The sequence below is a fragment of the Chrysemys picta genome, chromosome 4 (assembly GCF_011386835.1).
Source record: "Chrysemys picta bellii isolate R12L10 chromosome 4, ASM1138683v2, whole genome shotgun sequence".
NCBI classification, from domain to species: domain Eukaryota; kingdom Metazoa; phylum Chordata; order Testudines; family Emydidae; genus Chrysemys; species Chrysemys picta.
Window position 1 is genome coordinate 32,745,745 of NC_088794.1, and position 25,158 is coordinate 32,770,902.

A 25,158-nucleotide genomic window follows, 5' to 3' on the forward strand; every position below is an offset into this window, starting at 1 on the left:
CTTTAATGAAACCACACCCATTTACATCAGCAGAGGATCTGCCTCCAAGTCTCTCCTGTGGTGTGGGGGGAGTGGGTTTTTTTTGTGGGGATGGGGAGTAAACACTGGATAATGTGCCTTAGGGAATAATCATGCATTGGGGGAGTGGATGCACACGGTAGGCCTAAGACAAGATTTTTCAGTGATATTGGTTTGCTCCGTGTTCAGGTGCTCAATTTGAGACCTCCTAAAAGGGTCAGATTATCAGAAGGTGCTGAGTACCTACCCTCTCTCCGAAAATCCATCCCTTGGAGATGCGACAAGCTGGGCACCAAAAACAGGCACTCGGAATAAGAAGTCATTTTTAAAAAAAGTCTTGCTATGGGTCAGTAGCTGTCTTTATGGTTCTAGTTAACTATGGGTCCTGTAGGGCAGGGCAGAGCGATGTCTTTGCTATACCCAGGGCCGGCTTTAGGCCGATTCAGCCGATTCGGCTGAATTGGGCCCCGCGCTAAGAGGGCCCCGTGCCACAGCTCTCCACCCCGCCCCCAGCTCACTTCCCCCTCCTCCCTTTCCCTGCACGCTCCTCCCCCTGCTCCTCCCCCGCCCCTGCTTCCCGCAAATCAGAGGTTCGCGGGAAGTCTGAAAAGAAGCAGGGGCGGGCGGCAGCAGCACCTGGTAAGCTGAGTCAGGGGTGTGGGAGGGGGACATGAGAAGCGCTCCGGGGAGGCGCGGCACAGCCCTGGCCGAACAGCTCAGGCCCCAGCAGCTCAGGCCCTGGTTCTGGCCGAGCGCGCCGTCCCGGCTCGGCTCGGGTCCGTCCCGGCTCCCCCCGGCTCGGCTCGGCTCGGGTCCGTCCCGGCTCCCCCCGGCTCGGCTCGGCTCGGGTCCGTCCCGGCTCCCCCCGGCTCGGCTCGGCTCGGGTCCGTCCCGGCTCCCCCGCGGCTTGGCTCGGCCCGGCTCGGGCCCCACAACCCCGGCTGGAGCTCCGGCCGGAGCGCAGCCCGATTCCTGGGGGCGGGGCTTGTGGCAAGCCACACTCCCAGGAATCGGGTCCCGCTCTTGCTAAAGCCGGCTCTGGCTATACCATTCCTTTAGTGTTGGCTGATCCCCCTAAGAGCCTGTTAAAGTAAGGGAAAGTACCAAGGTTATTTGGTTTTAGGGCTGGTCTGCACTGGGGGGGGGATCGATCTAAGCGACGCAACTTCAACTACGTGAATAGTGTAGCTGAAGTCGAAGTATCTTAGATCGATTTTCTCCCCCCCCCCCCCCCCCCCAGTGTAGACCAGCCCTTAGATTGATTTACCTCGGGTCCTCACGGCACGGGATTGATGGCCGCAGCTCCCTTGTCGACTCCGCTTCCGCCTCTCGCTCTGGTGGAGTTCCGGAGTTGATGGTGAGCGCGTTCGGGGATCGATTTTATCACATCTAGATGAGGCGCAATAAATCAATCCCCGATCGATTACTACCCGCCGATCCAGTGGGTAGTGAAGACGTACCCTTAGCTGACTTCTAGAGCTGATCTTCCCCTGCTGGCCAATAATGGGCTAACCAGTAAAGGCCTTAAAATACCCTGGCAGAGGAGCCCTTGTTAGCAGGATTGAGTTCTTCTCCAGGTTCCATTGAGGTTTAGCTTACACCCATGGTCACATCAGCACATCCCTTTCCCTCTCTCCACTTAATTTTCTTCACTTGCAGTGAAATGATTCCTGGGGCTGATGCAGTGAAGTGGATCAGAAGTCATATGTGGCAAGAGGGACTTCAGGTAGCTTAGCAGAGTCTGGGAAACTAAGTGTCTCTGTGCTTATGGGGCCAATAGTTACATTAAGCTAATGTAACAGTTTCTCGCCATTAAGTGTGCTTGCTGATTTAGCCTTTAAAATGCATTCGTCTTTGGGTCAGTTAAGATTAAAGTTACTTTATTGGTCCTAAAATCTTAGGTTTCAATGGATTGCTCATATGTCTGCATTTCCATAGTGTAACTGGAGACGTTTACCCTTTGGGGATCAGTTACTGTGGCTACAAGATATTAGTAAAGCAGGGAAACCTAATCTATAATAATAAAATAAGGGACCTCTTTGTATTTGTATTCATGAATTCTCAGCACTGCTGAATATTGTTATTCTTTACCATTCTATTTAAACAGATAGATGCATGCATTATTGCATAACCAATTCATTCTTGAGGTCATTTTCTTAAGGAGTTTATAAAATGTCACCTCTTATATATTTCTGCACTGATAAGTACTAACGGGACTCTCTCTAAAATGTAAAACTTGCTCTTTATACTATATTTATTTTACCTGTGTCAGTACTCCTGAGCGTTCAGTCTCTTTCCATGATCTGTGAACCTGCATGAATTCTGCAAACTTAACAAAAACTCCTGATGTTTGTAAAAGCCTGTTAATGTATGAGATTGTAGATTGATAACACTGGTCTACAATTTTTGAGAAGTCGTCTGCTTCAGAGATAAAAATTGCTATTTATTATGTATTTTGATGTGCTGAATTCAAATATGACAATTAAAACAACTGTCTACTGTTTCTAAGATATTTAAGTTTTTACATTTTATGTCTATGTATATTGTGTAGATAGAGTTTTAATCATCAATTGTAAACCTAGGTCTTCTCATGTGTTTATGGTTGCTTTACATGATAATATTTCACCTGTCCTGTTTATGTAACACTTTCAAAATCAGCAAAAGATTTATATAAATAAAATTGATTATGAAACAAAAGGCAAACTATTATGTACATAGTTTAGTCCTATTCAGTGTCTACTCAGCGCATCTTGGCTTGTCTCTTGTATTCATTAAATGGAGCATCTCTTGTCACTGTCCAGCAATAGTCTGCAAGCATTGATGGGCTCCATTTGCCCTGATAGCGTTTCTCCATTGTTGCAATGTCCTGGTGAAATCGCTCGCCATGCTCGTCGCTCACTGCTCCGCAGTTCGGTGGAAAAAAAATCTAGATGAGTGCAAAAAATGTATCTTTAGTGACATATTGCAACCAAGGGTTTTGTATGCCTTGAGGAGGTTTTCCACCAACAACCTGTAGTTGTCTGCCTTGTTGTTTCCGAGAAAATGTATTGCCACTAACTGGAAGGCTTTCCATGCCGTCTTTTCCTTGCCACGCAGTGCCTGGTCAAATGCATCATCTCGAAGAAGTTCACGAATCTGAGGACCAACAAAGACACCTGCCTTTATCTTAGCTTCACTTAACCTTGGAAATTTTCCACAGAGGTACTTGAAAGCTGCTTGTGTTTTGTCAATGGCCTTGACAAAGTTCTTCATCAGACCCAGCTTGATGTGTAAGGGTGGTAACAAAATCTTCCTTGATTCAACAAGTGGTGGACTTTCCCTCCCAGGCTCCAATGACTGTCGGAGTGGCCAATCTTTCTTGATGTAGTGGGAATCTCTTGCACGACTATCCCATTCGCAGAGAAAACAGCAGTACTTTGTGTATCCAGTCTGCAGACCAAGCAAGAGAGCAACAACCTTCAAAGCGCCACAAAGCTGCCACTGATGTTGGTCATAGTTTATGCATCTCAAAAGTTGTTTCATGTTGTCATAGGTTTCCTTCATATGGACTGCATGACCAACTGGAATTGATGGCCAAACATTGCCATTATGCAGTAAAACAGCTTTAAGACTCCTCTTCGATGAGTCAATGAACAGTCTCCACTCATCTGGATCGTGAACGATGTTGAGGGCTGCCATCACACCATCGATGTTGTTGCAGGCTAAAAGATCACCTTCCATGAAGAAGAATGGGACAAGATTCTTTTGACGGTCACGGAACATGGAAACCCTAACATCACCTGCCAGGAGATTCCACTTCTGTAGTCTGGAGCCCAGCAGCTCTGCCTTACTCTTGGGTAGTTCCAAATCCCTGACAAGGTCATTCAGTTCACCTTGTATTATGAGGTGTGGTTCAGAGGAGGAAGATGGGAGAAAACGTAGGTCCTGTGACATTGATGGTTCAGGATCAGAAGTTTCGTCTGACTCAAGTGAAAATGATTCTGGTGCATCAGGAACCGGCAGTCCTTCTCTGTGGGGTACTGGGCGTATAGGTGATGGAGTGTTTGGATAATGCACAGTCCACTTTTTCTTCTTTGACACACCTTTCCCAACTGGAGGCACCATGCAGAAGTAACAGTTGCTGGTATGATCTGTTGGCTCTCTCCAAATCATTGGCACTGCAAAAGGCATAGATTTCCTTTTCCTGTTCAACCACTGGCGAAGATTTGTTGCACAAGTGTTGCAGCATATGTGTGGGGCTCACCTCTTGTCCTGATCTCCAATTTTGCAGCCAAAATAAAGGTGATAGGCTTTCTTAACCGTAGTGGTTATACTGCGCTTTTGTGATGCAAAAGTCACTTCACCACAAACATAGCAGAAGTTACCTGCACTGTTCACACAAGTACGAGGCATCTCTACTCACTTTGGCTAAACAGAAATGTGTCCCTTTGCAAAATCAAACACTGACAAATAAGAGAGCACGACACTGTATGATTTCTAGAGCTGATATAGGGCAATTTGTTCAGCAGAGTGATGTAAGCTTCGTTATGATTGCATCATCCATGACTTCTAGGAATAACATGATGCAATTCATATCATGTATGATGCAATATCAGCTTCAGATTACATCATTCATTGTTTTGCTTAAACAGCAAGTACTGTCCAAACCCAGTCATAGATTTATTCGTAGATCCAGTCAAAGATGTATTTTAGTCATTTCTGGTTTAAATTGAGATCCCTTCCCTTTATAACTCACTTATCCTCCGCCTTTCCCAAGTCAAGGGTCGTATATACTGACCCAATAGCATATCTTGAAAACTAGAGCCAATCAACAATTTTAAGCATCATTTTCATTCTCAGTGACCCAGAATTAGTACAGTTTGACTACATTTATTTCAGAAGCATTTTGGCTGTAGAGCAGTGCAAGAGGAACGTTTCAGTGCAACTACAACTGCCTTTGTAATGCTCCTATAGTGCTGAGGTAGGGACAAAAACTGCTATAAGTCAGAGGATTCAAGATTCGGGTGAACACTCCCTCCTTTCAGCACTGAGACACTTTTCATGCTAGGAAAATGACTAATGCACTGATGCAGCTGCACCGCTGTAAGCTCTTTAATGTAGCTGCTCTAAGCCGATGGGAGAGAGCAGTGCTGATGGGACTAGAGAGAGCTGAGACCTAAACCCTGTCTGTTCCAGAAATTTGCACCCAGATAACTAAATCAGTGTAGCTACTCTGATGCTTCTCAACTCTTAAGGTTTGCATTTATGCAAAGCAGGCCTTACTCCAGCTGGCATGCTGCAGGAATGCACCTATACCCATAGGTTTTGGGCAGTACTGAATAGCAGAGTTAATTTTTTCCGATCAGATAAAATTGCGTTTTAGCTAAATATGTAATTTTAAACCTAATGAATGTTCGCAGGAAGCTGAATAAATCCAAAAAACTTTGGCTAAGCAGAGAACTAATCATTGCTAAAAGATTAGTACTTACAAAAATGGAAATCCAAAAAGCGACCAAGAATTGAAGGCTGAAGCATAGACATCATAAGCTTGTCCACCATGGAAAGAATTGTAAACCATAATAGAAATACCCAAGAAAAATTTTCAGAGAGATAGGGTGCTCTCCTGGAAGTATCTGAATGATCTTAAGTGCATGGGCCTGGCCCCACTTCTCTACCCACTTCCTTCCCTTTCGGTCTCTATTCCCCCTCCTCTGAATTATGATTCTATTCTTCCTTATTTTAATAATTTTCTTTAACTAGTTATAGTTGTAAGCTGTTATAAGCAAATTTGTTTGTAAATTGTAGAGTACACATTGATTTGTATTTTAACCATTTTCTGTATAATTCAATGTTTAAAGTTTTATAGCAAATGCCTAATATGAAAAGTTTATGTATTTTTTTTCCTGTTTTAAAAAATTTAATAAGAGGGCAAAAAAAGCAGCACTTACTCCAGCTGCTTACTCGTGCAGCACACCTACGTTATGGGTCTGTATGAGCAGCAACATCAATGTCATTATACCAGTGCGTAATGTAAACAGGGCCTTAGCAAATCCTAACTGGAAAGCAGGAGCAGTTCTCTCGGAACAAGACTAGATGGGGCTCATGAGCTGCATTTCTCTAACAAGTCGACTCTTGCCAAGTCAGTCCCCGAAATATTTCTAACCAGCAGGAGAGCGGGCCAGAGTGTGAACTCTTAACTGAGGAGTAATACCTGCTTGCAAACGTGGTGCTACATTGTCCGCCACAGGCTGCAGCTCAAGAAGAGCATGCAGCTAAAATCAGAGGTGCAGGCTCCCCTTTCCCTTGTGACTGCAGACGATCTAAGTGTGTTTGCGGTGGGCACAAAATAGCACCTTTCACCAGAACAAAGCTTTTGCATCTCTTGAGCAGGCTCAGGCCTGGTATACACTATGACTTTAATTCGGCTTTAGCAGCGTTAAATCAAATTTAACCCTGCACCCGTCCACACAACGAAGCCATTTAATTTGAAATAAAGGGCTCTTTAAATCGATTTCTGTACTCCACCCCGACGAGCGGCGTAGCGCCAAAATCGATTTTGTCATTTCGAATTAGGGATAGTGTGGCCGCAATTCGATGGTATTGGCCTCCGGGAGCTATCTCACAGTGCACCATTGTGACCGCTCTGGACAGCAATCTGAACTCGGATGCACTGGCCAGGTAGACAGGAAAAGCCCCGCGAACATTTGAATTTCATTTCCTGTTTGCCCAGCGTGGAGAGCACAGGTGACCACAGATAGCTCATCAGCACAGGTAACCATGCAGGCCGATAATCGAAAAAGAGCACCAGCATGGACCGTACGGGAGGTACTGGATCTGATCGCTATATGGGGAGAGGAAATGCCAAAACTTTTGAAAAAATCTCCAAGGGCATGATGGAGAGAGGCCACAATAGGGACTCACTACAGTGCCGCGTGAAAGTCAAGGAGCTCAGACAAGCCTATCAAAAAACAAAGGAGGCAAACGGTCGCTCCGGGTCAGAGCCGCGGACATGCCGCTTCTACGACGAGCTGTATGCAGTTCTAGGGGGGGCTGCCACCACTACCCCACCTCTGACCGTGGATTCCGAGGCGGGGGTAATCTCATCAGCTACACCTGAGGATTCTGCGGACGGGGAAGAGGAGGAGGAGGAGGACGACGAGCTTGCAGAGAGCACCCAGCACTCCGTTCTCCCCAACAGCCAGGATCTTTTTCTCAGCCTGACTGAAGTACCCTCCCAACCCAGTATCCAAGACCACGACCCCATGGAAGGGACCTCAGGTGAGTTTACCTTTTAAAATATAAAACTTGTTTTAAAAGCAAGGGTTTTTAATTATTACTTTGCCCTGAGGACTTGGGATGCATTCGCAGCCAGTACAGCTACTGGAAAAGTCTGTTAACGTGTCTGGGGATGGAGCGGAAATCCTCCAGGGACATCTCCGTGAAGCTCTCCTGGAGGTACTCCAAAAGCCTTGCCACAAGGTTTCTGGGCAGTGCAGCCTTATTCCGTCCTCCATGGTAGGACGCTTGACCGCGCCATGCTTGCAGCAAGTAATCTGGTATCATTGCCTGACAAAGCCTGGCAACGTATGGTCCCGGTGTTTGCTGGCATTTAAGCATCATCCGTTCTTTATCTTGCTGTGTAATGCTCAGGAGAGTGATATCGCTCATGGTAACCTGATTGAAATATGGGAATTTAATTAAGGGGACAGAGGTGGCCGTTCCTACTGGGCTGTTTGCCTGTGGCTGAAAATAAATCCTTCCCTGCAGTTAGCAAAGTGCGTGGCGGGGGGGGAATTGGCCCAGAGCTTTTCGCGTTTGGCTAGCAGGGATCTTCCCTGATACCAGCCATGCAGTGGGGGGAGGGATAAAGCGATCATCCAGAGAATTGGATGGGGCAGGGGGGGTTAGTTTAGCAGCAGAAAACAATGTTAACAGGAAAACCGCAGCACTCAACGGGCTTTGCTTGGTATGTGGGAAAGGAGGGCGCAGAAGCCTAAAGACAATGGCTTACCATGGCCGCATGCAGGCCGAATTCTGTTGCCCGGACCTGCGTCTGTGATCTCTAGCAGCAAAGCTACAGGCACTCAATATTAAGAGGCAAAATGCGACCTTGCACAGAAATCACATGTGCTATGTAATGTGAATAGTGTTGGTCACCGTGAAAGAGTATAAGCATTGTTCTGCAAAATGTATCTTTTTAAAAAATTCTCTCCTTTTTTCCCCTCCCTCCAGCAGCTGCAAATTCTTCAAGCCTCCCTCCTCCGTCCCGAAGGCTATCACAGATAAGGCGTCGGAAAAAGAAGACGCGAGACAAGATGTTCGCAGAAATCATGGAATCCACCCGCAGTGACAGAGCTCATCTGAATGAGTGGAAGGACACGGTTTCAAAGTATAGGAAAGAAGCCAGTGAACGTGAGGACAGGAGGGACCAACGTGAGGACAAGAGGGACCAACGTGAGGAGAGGAGAGATGCTCGAGATGAGAGGTGGCAGCAGGAAGATCAGAGGAGGCAGGATGCAACGCTGGGGCTGCTGCGTGAGCAAACAGACATGCTCCGGCGTCTGGTGGAGCTTCAGGAACGGCAGCAGGATAAGAGTGCCGCTACAGCCCCTATATGACCCCCCTCCCCATGTTCCATAGCCTCCTCACCCAGATGTGTAAGAACGGGGGGGGCTCCGTACACCTTCCCATTCCACCCCAGTGGACAGCCCAAGCAAAAGGCTGTCATTTTTTAAACCTTTTTTTAGTGGCCTTTTCCTTCACGCCGATCCTCCTCCCAAACCCCACCCGGGTTCCCCCTCCCTCTTTTTATAATCTATTAATAAAGAATAAATGATTTTTAAATGATAGTGACTTTATTTGGTTTGAAAGCAAGCTGGGGGAAGGGGGAGGGTGGGTTCCTTACAGAGAATGAGTCAATAAAGGGGGGCGGGTTTTCATGAAGGAGAAACAAACAGATATTTCACACTGTAGCCTGGCCAGTCATGAAACTGGTTTTCAAAGCTTCTCTGATGCACAGCACTTCCTGGTGTGCTCTTCTAATCGCTCTGGTTTCTGGCTGCGCGTAATCAGCAGCCAGGCAATTTGCCTCAGCCTCCCACCCCGCCATAAAGGTCTCCCCCTTACTTTCACAGAGATTGTGGAGCACACAGCAAGTAGAAATAACAATGGGGAGATTGGTTTGGCTGAGGTCTGAGCGAGTCAGTAACAATCGCCAGCGACCTTTTTAAACGGCCAAGTGCACATTCTACCACCATTCTGCACTTGCTCAGCCTGTAGTTGAACAGCTCCTGACTCCTGTCCAGGTTGCCTGTGTATGGCTTCATGAGCCATGGCATTAAGGGGTAGGCTGGGTCCCCAATAATAACTATTGGCATTTCAACATCCCCCAACGGTTATTTTCTGGTCCGGAAAGTAAGTCCCTTGCTGCAGCCCTTTAAACAGAGTAGTGTTCCTGAAGACGTGAGCGTCATGAACCCTTCCCGGCCAGCCCACGTTGATGTTGGTGAAACGTCCCTTGTGATCCACAAGTGCTTGCAGCACCATTGGAAAGGACCCCTTGTGGTTTATGTACTGGGTGCCCTGGTGCTCTGGTGTCAAGATAGGGATATGGGTTCCATCTATCGCCCCACCACATTTAGGGAATCCCATTGCAGCAAAGCCATCCACTATGACCTGCACATCTCCCAGAGTCACTACCTTTCGTAGCAGCACCTGAGTGATTGCTTTGGCTACTTGCATCACAGCAGCCCCCACAGTAGATTTGCCCACTCCAAATTGATTCCCGACTGACCGGTAGCTGTCTGGCGTTGCAAGCTTCCACAGGGCTATCGCCCCTCGCCTCTCAACTGTGAGGGCTGCTCTCATCTTGGTATTCTGGCGTTTCAGGGCAGGGCACAGCAAGTCACAAAGTTCCATGAAAGTGCCCTTACGCATGCAAAAGTTCCGCAGCCACTGGGAATTATCCCACACCCGCAACACTATGCGGTCCCACCAGTCTGTGCTTGTTTCCCTTGCCCAGAATCGGCGTTCCATGGATAGAACCTGACCCATTAACAACATGATCTCCAAAGCACCGGGGCCCGCGGTTTGACAGAATTCTGTGTCCGTGTCCTCATCACATTTGTCGCTGCGCTGCCGCCGCCGCTGCCTCCTCGCCTCATTTTTCTGGTCCTGGCTCAGCATAAACTCCACTAGAACGTGCAAGGTGTTTACAATGTTCATGACTGCTGTCTTGAGCTGAGCAGGCTCCATGCTTGCCGTGGTATGGAGTCTGCAGTGTTCACCCAGGAAAAAAGGCGCGAAATGGTTGTCTGCTGTCCGTTGCTTTCATGCAGGGAGGGAGGGAGGGGTGAGGCTGTACCCAGAACCACCTGCGACAATGTTTTTTGTCCCATCAGGCACTGGGATCTCAACCCAGAATTCCAATGGGCGGGGGAGACTGCGGGAACTGTGGGATAGCTATGGGATAACTACCCACAGTGCAACGCTCCAGAAATCGACGCTAGCCCCAGTACATGGACGCACACCGCCGAATTAATGTGCTTAGTGTGGCCGCATGCATTTGACTTTATACAATCTGTTTCCCAAATTCGAATTATATAAATTCGGATTAATCCCGTAATGTAGACATACCCTCACAGTATAACTGGGATCGATGTTGATATGTGCTGAATTTTAAGGCATTGTGACTTTGGATATGTCTATCAGCACTGCAAGTGCTGCACCGCTGTAGTGTAGACAGTTGCAGCAACTAAAGGGGTTTTTCTGTCACTGTAAATCCATCCCCTCAGGAGGCAATAGCTAGGTCAACAGAAGAATTCTCCCATCAACCTACCGGTGTCTACACCAGGCTTAGGTCGGTTTAGCTATGATAGAGACATAGCTTGGGTTTAGGACTAGACCAGGCCTGTATGCCCTGCGACAGTCTGTTCCTGCTTCAGTCACTTACTGTCTATCACTGGACTACTGCTCTGTGGGCTTGAGCAATTGGCATCATGTCTGCCTCAGCTTCCTCCACTGTAAAATGGGGATAATCAGAATTACTGACCTACATCCTCATAGGTTGTTGTGGGGATTTGTTTAGCTATTGACTTTAGTAAGGCTCTGATACTCTCTCACGTGACCTTCTCGTGAACATACTAGGGAAATATAGCCTAGGCGAACCTACCACAAGGTGTGTGCATAGCTGGTTGGAAAACCATACCATACTTAGTAGTCCTGGTTCACAGTCAAGCTGGGAGAGCATATTGAATGGAGTCCTGCAGGGATCTTTCCTGTGACCAGTTCTATTCCGTATCTTCATAAATGATTTGGATAATGGCATACAGAGTACACTTATAAAGTTCATGGAGGATGCCACGCTGGGAGGAGTTGCAAGTGCTTTGGAGGATAAGGATTAGATTTTAAAATGATCTCGACAAACTGGAGAAATAGCCTGAAATAAATAGGATGAAATTCAATAAGGACAAATACAAAGTACTGCACTTAGGAAGGAATAATTAATTGCACAGATGCAAAATGGCAAATAACTGGCTAGGAAGGAGTACTGCAGAAAAGGATTGGGGGGGTTATAGTGCATCGCCAACTAAATGAGTCATCAATGTAATATTGTTGCAAAAACGGTGAATGTCATTCTGGGATGTATTAACAGGAGTGTTGTAAGCAAGATGTGAGAAGTAATTCTTCCATGCTACTCGGCACTAATAAGGCCTCAACTGGGAGTGTTGTGTCCAGTCCTGGGCACTGCACTTTGGGAAAGATGTGGACAAATTGGAGGAAGTCCAAAGGAGAGTAACAAAAATTATAAAGGTCTAGAAAATGTGCCATATGAGGAAAGACGGGGGGAAAAAGAGGGAGGGGGATTAGTTTGAAAAAGAGCAGACTGAGGCGAGAGATAACAGTCTTTAAATACATAAAAGGTTGTTATAAAGAGGAGGGTGATAAATGGTTCTCCTCATCCACTGGGGACAGGACAAGAAGTAATGGGCTTACATTTTCACAAAGGAGATTTAGGTTAGACCATTAGGAAATCTTCCGAACTGTAAGGGTTGTTGAGTACTGAAACAAATCACCTAAGGATGTTTTAGAGACTCCATCATTGAAGGTTTCTAAGAACAGGTTAGATAAACACCTGTCAGAGATGGTCTAGATAATACTTAGTCCTGCCCCAGTGCAGGGGACTTGACTAGATGACTTATCGAGGTCCCTTCCAGTCCTATGTTTCGGTGAATCTAATCCCTTGTGCAAGATTCTGAAAATGTAAATGGCCAAGAAAAATTAGCACCCAGATTCCACAGCCACAGGTGCACTGTAGCAATATATGGATAGGTTCAATGAGCTGGTAAGCACTGGTCAGTGCTTTCTCAGAATCCTCAACTTCAGAGATTCTCAAACGACAAGGATGGCACTGATTGGAGAGACTCATCATGTCAGTAACTATAACAGGATCCCGAGGAAACCTCCCTTTTGACTGGACAGAAAGATGGTCAGATAATCCTCCTCTATGGTATACCCACTCTCCACACACTCCTTGGGTGGGTTCTGATACCTGATCTGAACTGTGGAGCTCAGCCTCTTTGCTATGTGTGTAATATGGTTTTTTTTTTTTTTAATTTCACTGTTTTGAACACTGCCCGCCAGCCTGTCTGACTCTAAAGCCCCAATTTAGCAATGTGCAGCTTTGTACCTGGATTAGCCTGCTTCCATGGGTTTGATGTTGGTTTGGGGTATCAGTTAACATCTTGATACATCTGCTGGAATTAGTTCACATGTTTTCATCGCATCACCTTTTTCACATGGTTTGTGATTGACTCCTGTTGTGCTATTCCAGCCTCTGCGTGACCTGCTTCAACAGTGGTTAGACAAGCTCCCCCAGACATGATCAGAATGACATAGGGAGGAATCTGCTACATTTTCAATAGCTCTTTCATGTCCGTGTGGAGCATACGTTTTGCATGTGTAGGCCTTAAAACATCTTGACTTGGGACCTTTGGAAAATTCATTCCTAAACTATGAGCTAGGAGCTGCAGCTTCTGTCTCCTGCGGTTTTCAGCATGATCTAGTGTGTAAAGTGCTGGACTAAGGAGATCAGAATTCTAGTCCTCGCTCTGCCGCTGACCTGTGTGACCTTGGGCAAGTCACTTCTTACGCTCTCTCTGCATGTTTCTTTATCTGTGTAATGGAGATAATGATGCTAACTTTCCTTTGTAAAGTGCTGTGAGATCTACAGATGAAAAGGAGTTAAGAACGATTTAAATCTTTAATGCATCCTCTTGATCTCTCTCTCTCTCTCTCTATATATATATATATATATATATTTTTTTTTTTAATATTTCCGTTTGACAGATATGTCGCTTAGGACCTGAAGGTAATTGGCAAATGCTTCTCCTGCACAACAGGCTCTAGGGAAGAATTGCGTGATTCCAAGGCCAGCCTTCAAGATGTGGACTGCTGTTGTATTTTTCCTGTTGATTTCCCTGTGCATATCTGAAAACAAAATTTCCACCTTAAAGGAGAGAGGCACTCGGGTGATACGAATAAACTGGCTGAGCAGTGAAAAGCATTGCAGACGCGCTTGTAGAGGCCTATCGCCTTCAGGTGAGCTGGTCTTCCTTTAGCATAAAAACTGTCTGGGTTTCCATGTTCTTAAAGGGCTTTTCCCCTCTCCCCACATTTCTCTTTTTTTTTACTCCATTTGTTTACAAGCATTTATAATTATAGCTTCTGTGTGCAGTTCTGTGGTGGCTCAATAATTTCTGACAGCTTTGTTTTAAATTGAAAACAGAGCAGCCATTTCCCAGGGCCTTTCTAGCTTCCATAAGAAGCAGCGGGCATATGCGCTGATAGTGTGCGTGTGACTGGTGTGAGGTCACTTAACTCTATCAACGTACCATGCAGCCAGATGTTTGTAAGCGAACATTGCTACAGCAGACAGCTGTGCTGGTTGAGCAATCTTTGCTCGCTAATATTCGCACTTGCATGTTTTCTGTCTTGAAAGAAGCAAGTTGCTTAACCCTGCACTAGCTTGGCAGAGAATTGACAATTTAAAGTGACTGACTAGTGATATTTTGGGTACATAACTTGAGATGCTGTAAAGGGCCCTGGTTTTCAGAGGATGGGTGTTCAGCATTTTCTGATCAATCCCTTTTGAGGTGTCTCCATTTGGGCCCAAAAAATGACTTTCGAAAATTTTGGTCTTTGTGAAGTATCAGAGCAGTGCTGCACTGTGTGAGATATTCACGTGTTCCTGAGAGGGTCTAGTTCAGCTTCCATAATGCATGGATTCCCTGGGGTGTTATGCCCTTGGGGAACATGAAAATGCATTTTATGTCCAGAAATTTGCAAATATGGGTACCTAAATACTGTATGTAGCTTGACTCTTTTTTTTTTTTTTTTCCCCCTCCCTCAAAGGTATCAGGTAAATCTGAAAATCAGGCCATTTATTTAGGCATGTCACAGGCTGGCTGGCCCTTTCCAGCAAGCTGGGCTCAGCCTTGTGTGCGACTGGACAGCTATCCCCCAGCTGAGAATGACGGAGACTTGATGAGTGACCCCAATTGCAGGGTATCAGAAAGAGGCCAACTACTGTGAACTCAGTCTAGAGGGGAGCCAAGAGATTTCCGTCTCTGGGAAGTGTTTGGGCAAGTCAAGCTGGAGGAGACCCACAGGAAGCAGGTCAGGCTCATGTTTGGGGGGTGAGGAGAGAAGAACTGAGATAGGGCCTGTAAGGAAATCCCTGATGGAAGCTGTTGGAGTTCCTGGGAAGTGTGTGTGGGGGGGGAACCTGCTGGGAAGAAGCCACGTAGGAGAAGCTCTGCAGGGCCCAGGAGTAGGGGCCAAGAAGCAGAGAACTTCGGTGTAGCTAAAGGGGGGCAGAGGAACTGTTAGTTTGGATATTTATTTGAACTTCCAGGGTAACCAAATGTCCAACTGCAAGGGGATTGAACTTCTAATGGACCTGGCTAGACGCCAGGCCAGACCATGGAAGATTTGGACAGAGACAGAACATCACAGGGCCCAGGAAGTGGCCACTGGCTGGGCTGGGTGGGAGGTTCTAGAGGCGAAGTTCCTGCGACACCCTAACAGCAGGAGGCACTATGGCACTAAGAGCAATCACTTACAAGGTTCTGAACTTAAACCCTAAAGTTGGAAAAATTTGGCCTCTGCCCTTCCAGCTGTCAACTTGGGGACACACTGCACCTACATGCTGATTTTATTGATTTACAGAGCACCTGTTGCTCCTGGAGTCATGTGATTGTATGAGAATCCCAGTTTCATTTAAAGAAATGTTTGTCCCTCATGGCTGCAGAGAAAAGCTGGTGCATGTGAACTGTAAGGAAAATACTAAATTTTGGATCTCTTTCTTTTTGAAAACATGATTTTTTTTAAGCCAGTCTCCTAATTTTGGGGGGCCTTTCTGATTTTTTTGAATGCTTGGAATTTACAGTACTTTCATGTGTTTAAATGCTTCTTTGAATCAGAGCTTTGGGGAAGGGTTAATCTGTCCAATTTTGTAGAAACCAATGGTGCCATCAGAGATGTGCTGGTTTGGTATCTCATACGAGACTGGCACAGTTTGACCCTGGTCATGGTAGATGCAGGATGGATGGTGTACTCTCTCCAGATTTCTCTGTCACCTCTGCTCCTGCAAGAATGTACTGTGTGCTGAAAGATGATCTGGAAAGAAAGGAATGAATCCCCCTTCCTTTTTCACTGGTTATTTTTAAGGATATTACTAGAGCTACATATCCAAAAATACATCTTTTTGTTCCATGCTTCTACCCTCCCCAATTAAACTTTTTATTTTTTTAACCTCCCCCTCCCCCGATAGCTCATTGTTACAAATGGATGAGGGGAGCACAAGGTCATAGAGTTTAAGACCAGAAGGGACTACCCGATCATCTAGGCTGATTTCCTGTATATCACAAGCCAGCAACCCCCCTCCCCACCAACCCCAACAACTAAAATTGGGCCCAAAGTGTTACAGACCTCCGAAGACTAAACTATTGTGTGCCACAGGCAGAGAATAGGAGGGGCCAAGGCGCACCAGTGCCCGAGGCCCCTGTAATGGCAGGGAATTGATTTAGTGAGAGAGACCTAGATAATTCTGGTAAGTCAGCCTCACTCACATGCTGCAGAGGAAGGTGGGAAAAAAAACTCTGGTCACCACTAGTCTGACGGGGGGAAATTCCTTTCTGACCCAGAAAATAACGATCAATTAGATCCTGAGCATTCTCAGTACCTTCTTAAAGCACCGTCCCACTCCGCCCACTGTGTCTCCTCTCCAGCTGTGGTCGTCTCTGATGCTTCAGAGGAAGACCAAAAACCCCAAATCCAAAATACATTGGAGGAGGGAGTGGATTCCTTTCCTGACCCCTACTTAATCCCCAAAGCATGAGATTTTAGCAGCATGCAGGTATCAGTCTGTATTGTTAGGCCTGGTCTAAACTAGAAAAGTTATACCACTATAACTATGCCAGTTCAGGGGTGATTTTTTTACCTATATAGTTCTATTGTTCTAAGCCCTAGTGTGGAAGCAGTTAGACTGGTATGAAAGTGATTTATACTAGTATAGCTTATTCCCCTTCCCGTGTGGGAATAAACTATACTGATCAAGCACTTTAAACCAATACACCTGCATCTTCATTGGGGAAGAGTTGTCACTGGACTGTAAACTCTTTGGGGCAGGGACAGTCTGCTATATGCTTGTACATGCCTAGCACAAGGGGGTTTAGGCTAATGCCTCACGATGCTACCATGATGGAAATAATGATGGAGAAATCTCTCATCTTTTGGCAAGGAGGCTGGGGCCTGGAATTCCCAGGTACTGGACAAGCAAAACCAATGACTCTAGTGGGAGGGATTGGTATTGGGAGGGGATTGGCTTGTGTATGTTGCACAGTTCTGGAGTTTTTTATCCAGCTGGGGAGGCTGAAACGGGGGAATATTTGTGTTTTGGAGCACAGAATTTCAAGGAATTTCAATTCCCAGCTGGCTCAGAAGAGCAGAGCTAATGTGTCGTAATTATGGGACATTCTACCCAGTACAAGAGAATGGAGGGACAGTGTAGCATGTCCACACAAGCCAGCATCCTTGCTCTCAGTGTACATTGCACACCTGCGGGCTTTGTTACTGCTTGTCTGCAGAGATCTTCACAGTTCTGTCCCTTGTCTCAGAGGCTGAATTTTTTTTTTAATACAGTGTTTTTAAAAAAAAAAAAGTCCGTCCTGTGGAGGGCCAGATCTTGGGTCCTGCCCCTGCACGATTCCCTTTAAAATATCTTTGAGTGTCCCGTTTTTTTATCTCCAGTAACTGACTGAGTATACAGACAAGATAGAAAATATGTTGTTGGGTATTTGGGGCTTTTTCCTCCCCCAAACACAGGTATTACAGGATTTGTGATACCAGTTCAGTCCAATTAGCCTGGTTTTCTGTGATAGGGTAGGACTGGGAAACTTACACACCTGACCAATTGTGCACGTAATGTATGGTGTGAAAAATTCCTTCTTAACCCCTGCCACGATCAGCTTCTGCCCTGACACATGCGATTTGGTTATAATTTGCCATGCACTGAGGTGTGTTCTGTCCTATACAACTGAATTGAAGATGTCGTTTCTGGCCCAAGCGGGGCTTAGAGTCTTAAGGGCCTGACTCTGAGAAATGCTGAATGCCCCAACCTCCAAGCAACTTAGTGAAATTCCACTGGGCTGTTTTCTGAGCTGCCAAAGAATGTAAAGGCTTTTATTCACCCTCCCCACAAGTTAAGAAATTTTCTAGATGCTTTTTTAATCTCAGGTAACCTAAATGGCTTATTTTTATACTTTCAGGCTTGCCATGGTCTTAATCATTGGTGAAGACCAGTGGCTTTGGAGATAACTTTAAACAAAAAACACACTACATGCAGCATATGATTGCTCTTCCCCCTGTTCACACTTAATGTTTTTAAGAGTGTATGAAGGTGAATCACTCCGTATAGCAGTATGTATGAGTTACTCCTGACTGGATTTTGCGCCAAAAAGATTCAAAATTCTGCATATTTGTCAAAATAATGCAATATAATCACACCAATTTCAATTGTTTTGGTAATTAGTTTAAACTACAATACAGAAAAAAGTCACAGTAACTATTCAACATTTCCTAAACACATGAAAGTTAAGTTACAAACACTTGGTAACTAATATCCTGCATTCCAGTTGTAATCCTGGATTTTCATTTAAATTACATTACAGAACACCAAACAGCAAATAATTTTAAAGTCATTTTAAATTGCTCAGACTTTCACACATGAAAGTCATACAGTTTTTTCTAATCGTTGTCCTGGACCTGGCTGGGTACTTTGGGAAGTGCTTGGTTCTGATTGTCCTGACATTTTATTGACTGCTTGGCAGATGTTTTATTTGCTCTCTTCTTTCTTTCTTTTTTTTTTTCCCAAATGGGTAAGTAAAATAAATCCTGAGCTGTAATCTAACCCCATTGTGCCACTTTGGCACAGGAAAAAAGTGAGAAAGCACATAGACCTTCCTAGCTGAGGATTCCCTTACTGTCGTTTATAATAAGGCTCCTTTACATCATTCTGGCAATGCAGGGACCTCAACACTTTCACCGGTTTTATGCTCCTGGGGGAATTGACTGAGAATGGAAACCGTTAGCTAACAATAGGAACATTAACAGTGTTACTACGTAGACAGGCTGCTACATTTCTGCCTCAGACAATGAGATCAGTTAACTCAGGCAGGCTGCTACGTTTCTGTCTCTAGCCTGCCTCGTGCATAATAAAAAGCCCTACCCTTCCATGCCAGCGAGCTACAGTAGCAAGTGGGAGGGACAGAGGTGCGCGCTCTCTCTCTCTCTCGCTTGTTGGCACACATGCACGTATGCCCTGCCCAGCTCCCCCTTCCACCCCCCCCCTCCCCACAGTGATCAGGCATGCATGCCCAGCTTCTCCTTCCCATCTCTGAAGCTGCTCCAGGCACGCTGGAACAGATGTGCTGCTGGGGAAGAGGCGCGTGTCCCCTGACAGACTTTTTTGCATTTTTTCGGGGGGGGAAGAAAAATGCAGGCCATATGAATTCTGCACCCCCATAGGGGTGCGGAATTCTGTCAGGAGTAATGAGTACACTGTAATTGGCTTCTGACTGACCAATTGGACACTGCCTGACTGGTCCCTCGCGACTTTGTTCCAAGCACTCCCCATTTTCTGGCCAGCCATCCTGTACAGTCTCCTCCCATGTTCACTTGACTATATTTTCATTAGGTTACTGACGCACTCTCTTGAAGGTCTAAAACTGTAAATCACACACTTACCCTTCTGCCTTAGCACCAACAAATTCTTCTTTTGCTATGCTGTGTTACAGCTCCTTGCCACCTTAGGCTGTTAGTCAGCCAAACAAGCTCCTTAGGACTCTGCCAGTCCTCACTTTGCCTTACAGGTTAACACTTGGTGTATTTCAGTTCCTGGACCCTCCAGAAGCAACTCCTTGCAGCATCCAGCCCCTGTCACTGGATGCTGACAGAAATACCAAGCCTGCTGTCTCAGAAAAGACAGAATACACACTTGGCTCATCTTAGGGTGCACACGTCCATCTAATATTCTATTAGCTTCTGGAGGGTCCAGGAACTCATAGACTCATAGACTTTAAGTCTATGAGTTCCTGGACCCTCCAGAAGCTAATATAATATTAGATGGACGTGTGCACCCTAAGCCAAACTGAGATGAATTTATGATAAAACCAGAATAAATTTATGAATCTGTTCTTTAAGTGATACTAAGCAGAGATAATAGAAACAGGAAAATGGTTACAAATAAAAGTATAATCACACTTTCTGGAGACTAAAACTTAATTCAACGAGTTACAATCCTTGTCTAAGAGAAGCTTTTTACCTAAAGAAACCTTTCAGCATCACCCACCCCATTCACAGAATGCTAATAGCGCTGAACTCTTTGTCCTCTCATTAGAATAACAAAATGTTTTCTTGCTTCTGCCTATTTTCCCCAAAGTTTGTCTTTGTCACTAGAGTCAGGATGAACCTGTCTTCCTGTGATTCCACATCTTCATGTTAATTTGCTCTCCTGTTTTACTCCAATGCAAGTGAACTGTCCATTGCCTCTGGCATCGCCACACTCAGTTTGCATTAGAGACAGGGAGATAACTAGTCCTCCTTCTTTCTGAAAGGAAATCTATTTCTCCCTTTATTTGGTTACAGACTTTAAAGCATAATATCAGTAAGTATCCATAATTCTTTGTTGATTATATACATTTCACAGTGATATTAATGGCCAGTATGTCACCGGCTTTCCTTTGATATCTTACATGTGTTTTATAGGTAAATATGATGGCCATGTGTTAGGTGTAGAGAGTTTCAGGCCTGATAAGAGTTCCTCTTACATGGTAGTGAACCCTTTGCCAGTGGGCATTGAAAGGCTCTTGGGTACATTCTACACTTCAATTAAAAAACCCGTGGCACCAAGTCTCAGAGCCTGGGTCAGCTGATCTGGGGTTGGACTGTGGGGCTAAAAAATGCAATGTAGATATTCGGACTCCAGCTGGAGCCTGCGCTCTGAGGTCCTGTCCCCTCAGGGAGTCTGAGCCTGGACTCCAGCCTGAGCCTGGCCAGCCACAGTTATGCTGTGGGTCTTTTATTGCAGTGTAGACATACTCTTAGGGTCACTCTCACGATCACTTCACAGACTCTGGGACTTCACACCCCAGAGTGCATTAGTTTGTGGTGTGGGGGAAGGACACCAATAAAGAGAGTGTGCGCGCTCTCTCTCTCGCTCTCTCTCTCTCAGCACTGTCTTAAAAGGGGTAAGAATTTTAGTGATGATGTGACTTTCCAGCAGATAAGGTCAGGTAGGACTCCTCTAATGCTTTTCTTAATTGGCCAGTAGCAGTGCTGTTGGGCTACTCAAGGTGATATATTTGGTTCCAGTGGACTCAAGTGGGGAGCTCTGTGAACTGATCTACCTGGGCCAAATTCACATCTAGTGCAGCTCCATTGGTTTCACTGGAATTCTAGCCACGTGGACCAAGTCTGAATGTGATCCTGCTGGAATGCTGATTGGGTTTCATAACAGAGGTTCCTGTTACCAAGTTTGTAGGACGTTCAAGTTAACGTGGAATTGAAACCACAAAGTAGAGAGCTTTGCATATAGCACATTTTGGTCCATTTTTCTGTTGTGTGTAAAGGAAAACTCATGGCACAGTGAGATTTTATTTTTTAAATAGCTTTGCTAACGGTAAAATCCCAGGACCACACTGGGTCTGATGTTTTTTTAAAATCAGGACTTCCTTCCATTTATGTAACCTCTTGTCTTGTGTTTTAGGTAATCATTACTGCAACTGGTCAGTGTTCTATCAGAATCGCTGTGTCCTTTTACACTGTCGCCATCTGTATGTGTGTCAGAATTCCAGCGCTCAGGACATTAAAGATCTACTTGGAGGTAATTCTACACTGTAGGGCTCTTGGTAAAACCAGATAGCCCAGTCACCTTTACGATAAAAAGATTGCATCATACTAAATACTCAAAAAGAACAGGAGTACTTGTGGCGCCTTAGAGACTAACAAATTTATTAGAGCATAAGCTTTCGTGGACTACAGCCCACTTCTTCGGATGCATCCGAAGAAGTGGGCTGTAGTCCACGAAAGCTTATGCTCTAATAAATTTGTTAGTCTCGAAGGTGCCACAAGTACTCCTGTTCTTTTTGCGGATACAGACTAACACGGCTGTTACTCTGAAACCTGTCATACTAAATACTGTACACTCAGTGCTTTGCTGCACCTCTGGCTGAGAAGGGGGAGCACAGGATATGTTTGTACTTTAGAATCTGTCCATTGGAAGATTTGTCCCATTGTGTCTTCTGGTAGTTGTAATATTGAAAGAACATAGTGTGGTTTTTAAAGAAACATGATTTTTAGCCTGTCCCTGTGAAAGGGCTCACTAGGCACACCTATCACACCCTATACTCTGTCCTTTTGGACCTGAAGGACTTTAATAATAATAATAAATAATAATTTAAAAAAAAAAAAAAACCCTGAAAGGAGAACATCTTGGGATTGGATTTCCTTTGACTGCCAGGATGTCATGCCAGAAGCGGCAGGCTGCATGGGTAATCAGAAAGGCATTAGTAGCAATTGCTAGCCATGGTTTTACAACAGCAGGGGCTTCAATTTTAATTAAAAGTGACACCATAACGAAATGGAGCTTGTTGGCAATTGGGGAACCAATCTTGAAACGTGTTTAAAAATTCCTCTGTAGACAAGTTTTTAAAAAACAACAACAAAAAACTCCCTCGAGCTCATCCATGGTTCATTTTGTGTTGTGAAAGGTTGCTTGAGGATTTAACGGCTTAGCTCTTTTAGTGCTTATAGAATTCATGCTACTAAAAGCCAGATGATCAGCTGAGGCACCTTATGTATTTAAGGGGAAATTTTCAAAAAGTTTTAAGAGGGGTAAAATTATGGAGCTAAATAAAGGCCGTGAATGGTGCCTTTTAACGTATAAGAGCACAGGCCTTTGAGTTCTGTCACTGGTTAGGTCAGAGTGAAGGGTACTGCTGCTCTGCTTTTGAGAACCGTTTGAGCGGTGAAGTGTTACCTTCCTTTGAGCGATTCAGAGGGTTCCAGTCCTGGAGAGACAAATGACAGAGGTGTCTGGCATAGAGGGTAACCCAGGAAAGGATTCAGCTTATGAGAGGGCTTTACGCAAATAATAGAGGATATGCTAGGTTTGATTGTGATCTTATTTACATTGGAGTAAATAGGGCAGTAGTTCTCAGACTTTTGTATTGGTGACCCCTTTCACACAGCAAACCTATGAGTGCACCCCCCCCTTACAAATTAAAAACACATTTTTTATATTTAACACTACTATAAATGCTGGAGGCGAAACAGGTTTTGGGGTGGAGACTGACAGTTCGCGACCCCCACGTAATAACCTTGTGACCCCCCCGAGAGGTCATGACCCCCAGTTTGAGAACCCCTGAAATAGGGCGTAACTCCATTGAAGTAAGCTGCACATCATCTGCTTCAGGAGATACTCCTGACTGACTTCAGTGTGAATGAGATCAGAATTAGGCCCATTGGTTTTTGAACTTTTGTTTTTGTTTTCAAAGAACTTGTCCTTAAGAAAAGAGAAGCACAGCCACTTGGCCGAACCAGCAGGCAAGTAGAATCTAACACAAGCCAAGAGAACCAGACAGAGAGTCAAGCAACGGTACCACCTTCACCATCAGCTCAAGTAAGGACTGTAATGACAGGTAACAGAACGATCCCACCAGCAGTAATTACAACTACTGTCACAACCACCACCACCACTAAAGCCACAACCACCCAATCCACCAAGGGAACCCCAGGTGAGATAAGTACAGCTACTCCATCAGCCAAAGGTAATGAAACTGCAGAGATGCTTGGGGTTCTGACAGCTAATCCCACTATCCCTACCGGCACCACATCTCCAGCTGCCTTTTCTCTCACTTCAAATAACGATACTTCTAGCTCCACACCCACAGCCACCTTTGAAAAGACAAGTAATAAGATGTTCACTTCAGGAACTACAAAGGCACCAGCACCCTTGTCTCAAACTACTATTGCTACTTTTGAATCGAAAGTGAGGACTGCAGTGTCCCAAACAAAGTATCACAATGCAACCATTGCCACACGCAGCACTCCCACCCCTAGCACAGTTATTACTGTGGGGGTTGGCCCATTGACAACAAGTTTATCTATAGTGACAACCACCGACAGCCTACAGGACTTGAAAACACATTCCCCAGATTCTGCAGTCACCAATCCATCTTCAAAGAGTGCCAGTCCCACAGTGCCAACAATCAAAGCTACTTCATCAACTCTTGAGCTCCTGACAACTACAGTGAAAAGGCCCCAGAATATCACGAGTAAGCCATCTCCTACTATCCCAGTCCGAACAAAGACTTCAGCAACTAACCAGCCATCAACAAAGGCCACCACTGGGCCTGGGGTGATAACAACACATAGTACTTTCTTGACTAAGCTTACCACCATGGGTCCAACAAATGCACCCAAAACAACAGCCTTGGGCGTTGGCAGAGATGAGCAAAACACAGACTATGACAATCTGCTGATTGCCACTGGGCCTCTGACTCAGTACTTGGTGGACACCAGTTCACTCCTGGCAGTACTTCTATTTGGGATCATATTTTTCATAACAGTCTTAGTTCTATTTGCCATGCAGGCCTATGAAAGCTACAAGAAAAAGGACTATACACAAGTGGACTACTTAATCAATGGCATGTATGCGGACTCAGAAATGTGACAGGCAGGAGCAGGGGTGCCGAGAGAGGCTTAAATATGTATTAAGGAGATGGAAAGCCTGTGACTTGCTCTTTCCCCTGTTTGCATACAAGACAAACTGAAAGTGCTTCCAAATCACTTCTGGTGCAATTTAGGAGAAATGCCATGTACTATATAAATTTTTATTTTTTATCAACTGTAACAGGTTGCTATAAGAGCGGTAGTCATTTCTAGAACTCTTCCAACTGTGCTTCTGCCAATGATTTTTGCGTTGCAAAATGAAACTACCAGGGTGAGCCATCGCCCTCTAAGAATGGTATGTGCTTCCTAAGCTCTGTGTTTACTTTTGATTTAAGTTCCTTGGGTTTTGTTAATTTCAAGCACATTCCCATTTGTAAAATGGGGATGATGATGATGCTCGCCCACCTTCTATGAAGCACTTTGGGCTCACGGGATGAGAACTACTAAGTATTACTCTGACTGTGTTGGGGAGTTTTTAATCAAGTGAGCATCATGTTTCAGGAAGCTTCCTGCTTGTAAAGAGAGAGGTTTACAAGATGCTATTAACACTCTGCTTACCGCTGATTTAAGATGATTCTTCCCAAGGTGCAGATCATTGTGTTTGTGCACCTATATGATCTTATTTTTGTATTCACTCACTCAATAAAAGGGGACCTGGAGGGCATGCAATGTTGTATTTGTCTATATTCCCCTCCCCATCCTGCCCTCAAAACGCATCTTGCAAGCAAGCTGGTATTTCTTCGCGGCTTATAGAACTAGCTCAGCAGGACAAGTCCAAGCTTAGGGCCCAATCCCATGCATAGGGTTGAATGCCCTCAAGCCCATTGATGGCATGCAGCAGCTCACCAGAAATGCTAATCTTTCAGGATA

The 25,158-nt window shown here is 45.2% G+C and overlaps 2 protein-coding genes across 7 annotated transcripts in view; both read left to right on the forward strand.

The window, feature by feature from the left end:
* Nucleotides 1-24,952, forward strand: part of LOC101950251 (uncharacterized protein C11orf24 homolog) — an 85,313-nt gene extending 60,361 nt beyond the window's left edge. For 5 of the 6 annotated variants that reach the window (XM_065591992.1, XM_065591989.1, XM_065591994.1 and 2 more), the window contains 3 exons: nucleotides 13,345-13,596; nucleotides 21,323-21,439; nucleotides 23,112-24,952. In XM_065591992.1, the coding sequence (XP_065448064.1) occupies nucleotides 13,440-13,596; nucleotides 21,323-21,439; nucleotides 23,112-24,289 (1,452 nt within the window). In that variant the 5' untranslated portion in view covers nucleotides 13,345-13,439 and the 3' untranslated portion in view covers nucleotides 24,290-24,952. The remainder of the gene's footprint in view (nucleotides 1-13,344; nucleotides 13,597-21,322; nucleotides 21,440-23,111) is intronic. The other variant, XM_065591988.1, reaches the window with a different exon arrangement.
* LOC135982974 (pre-mRNA-splicing factor CWC22 homolog) lies at nucleotides 1,264-13,279 on the forward strand. The gene is made up of 2 exons (XM_065591995.1): nucleotides 1,264-7,275; nucleotides 8,230-13,279. Exons 1-2 carry the CDS (start codon nucleotides 6,807-6,809, stop codon nucleotides 8,613-8,615), a joined length of 855 nt encoding a protein of 284 aa, XP_065448067.1. The 5' UTR covers nucleotides 1,264-6,806; the 3' UTR covers nucleotides 8,616-13,279.
* Nucleotides 24,953-25,158: the final 206 nt, after the last annotated feature.

Coding starts and splice junctions, on each gene's coding strand:
- LOC135982974 (XM_065591995.1), top strand. CDS start 6,807: ATGGACCGTACGGGAGGTACTGGATCTGATCGCTATATGGGGAGAGGA. Junction 7,276..8,229: donor CCCCATGGAAGGGACCTCAG/GTGAGTTTACCT, acceptor CCCTCCCTCCAG/CAGCTGCAAATTCTTCAAGC.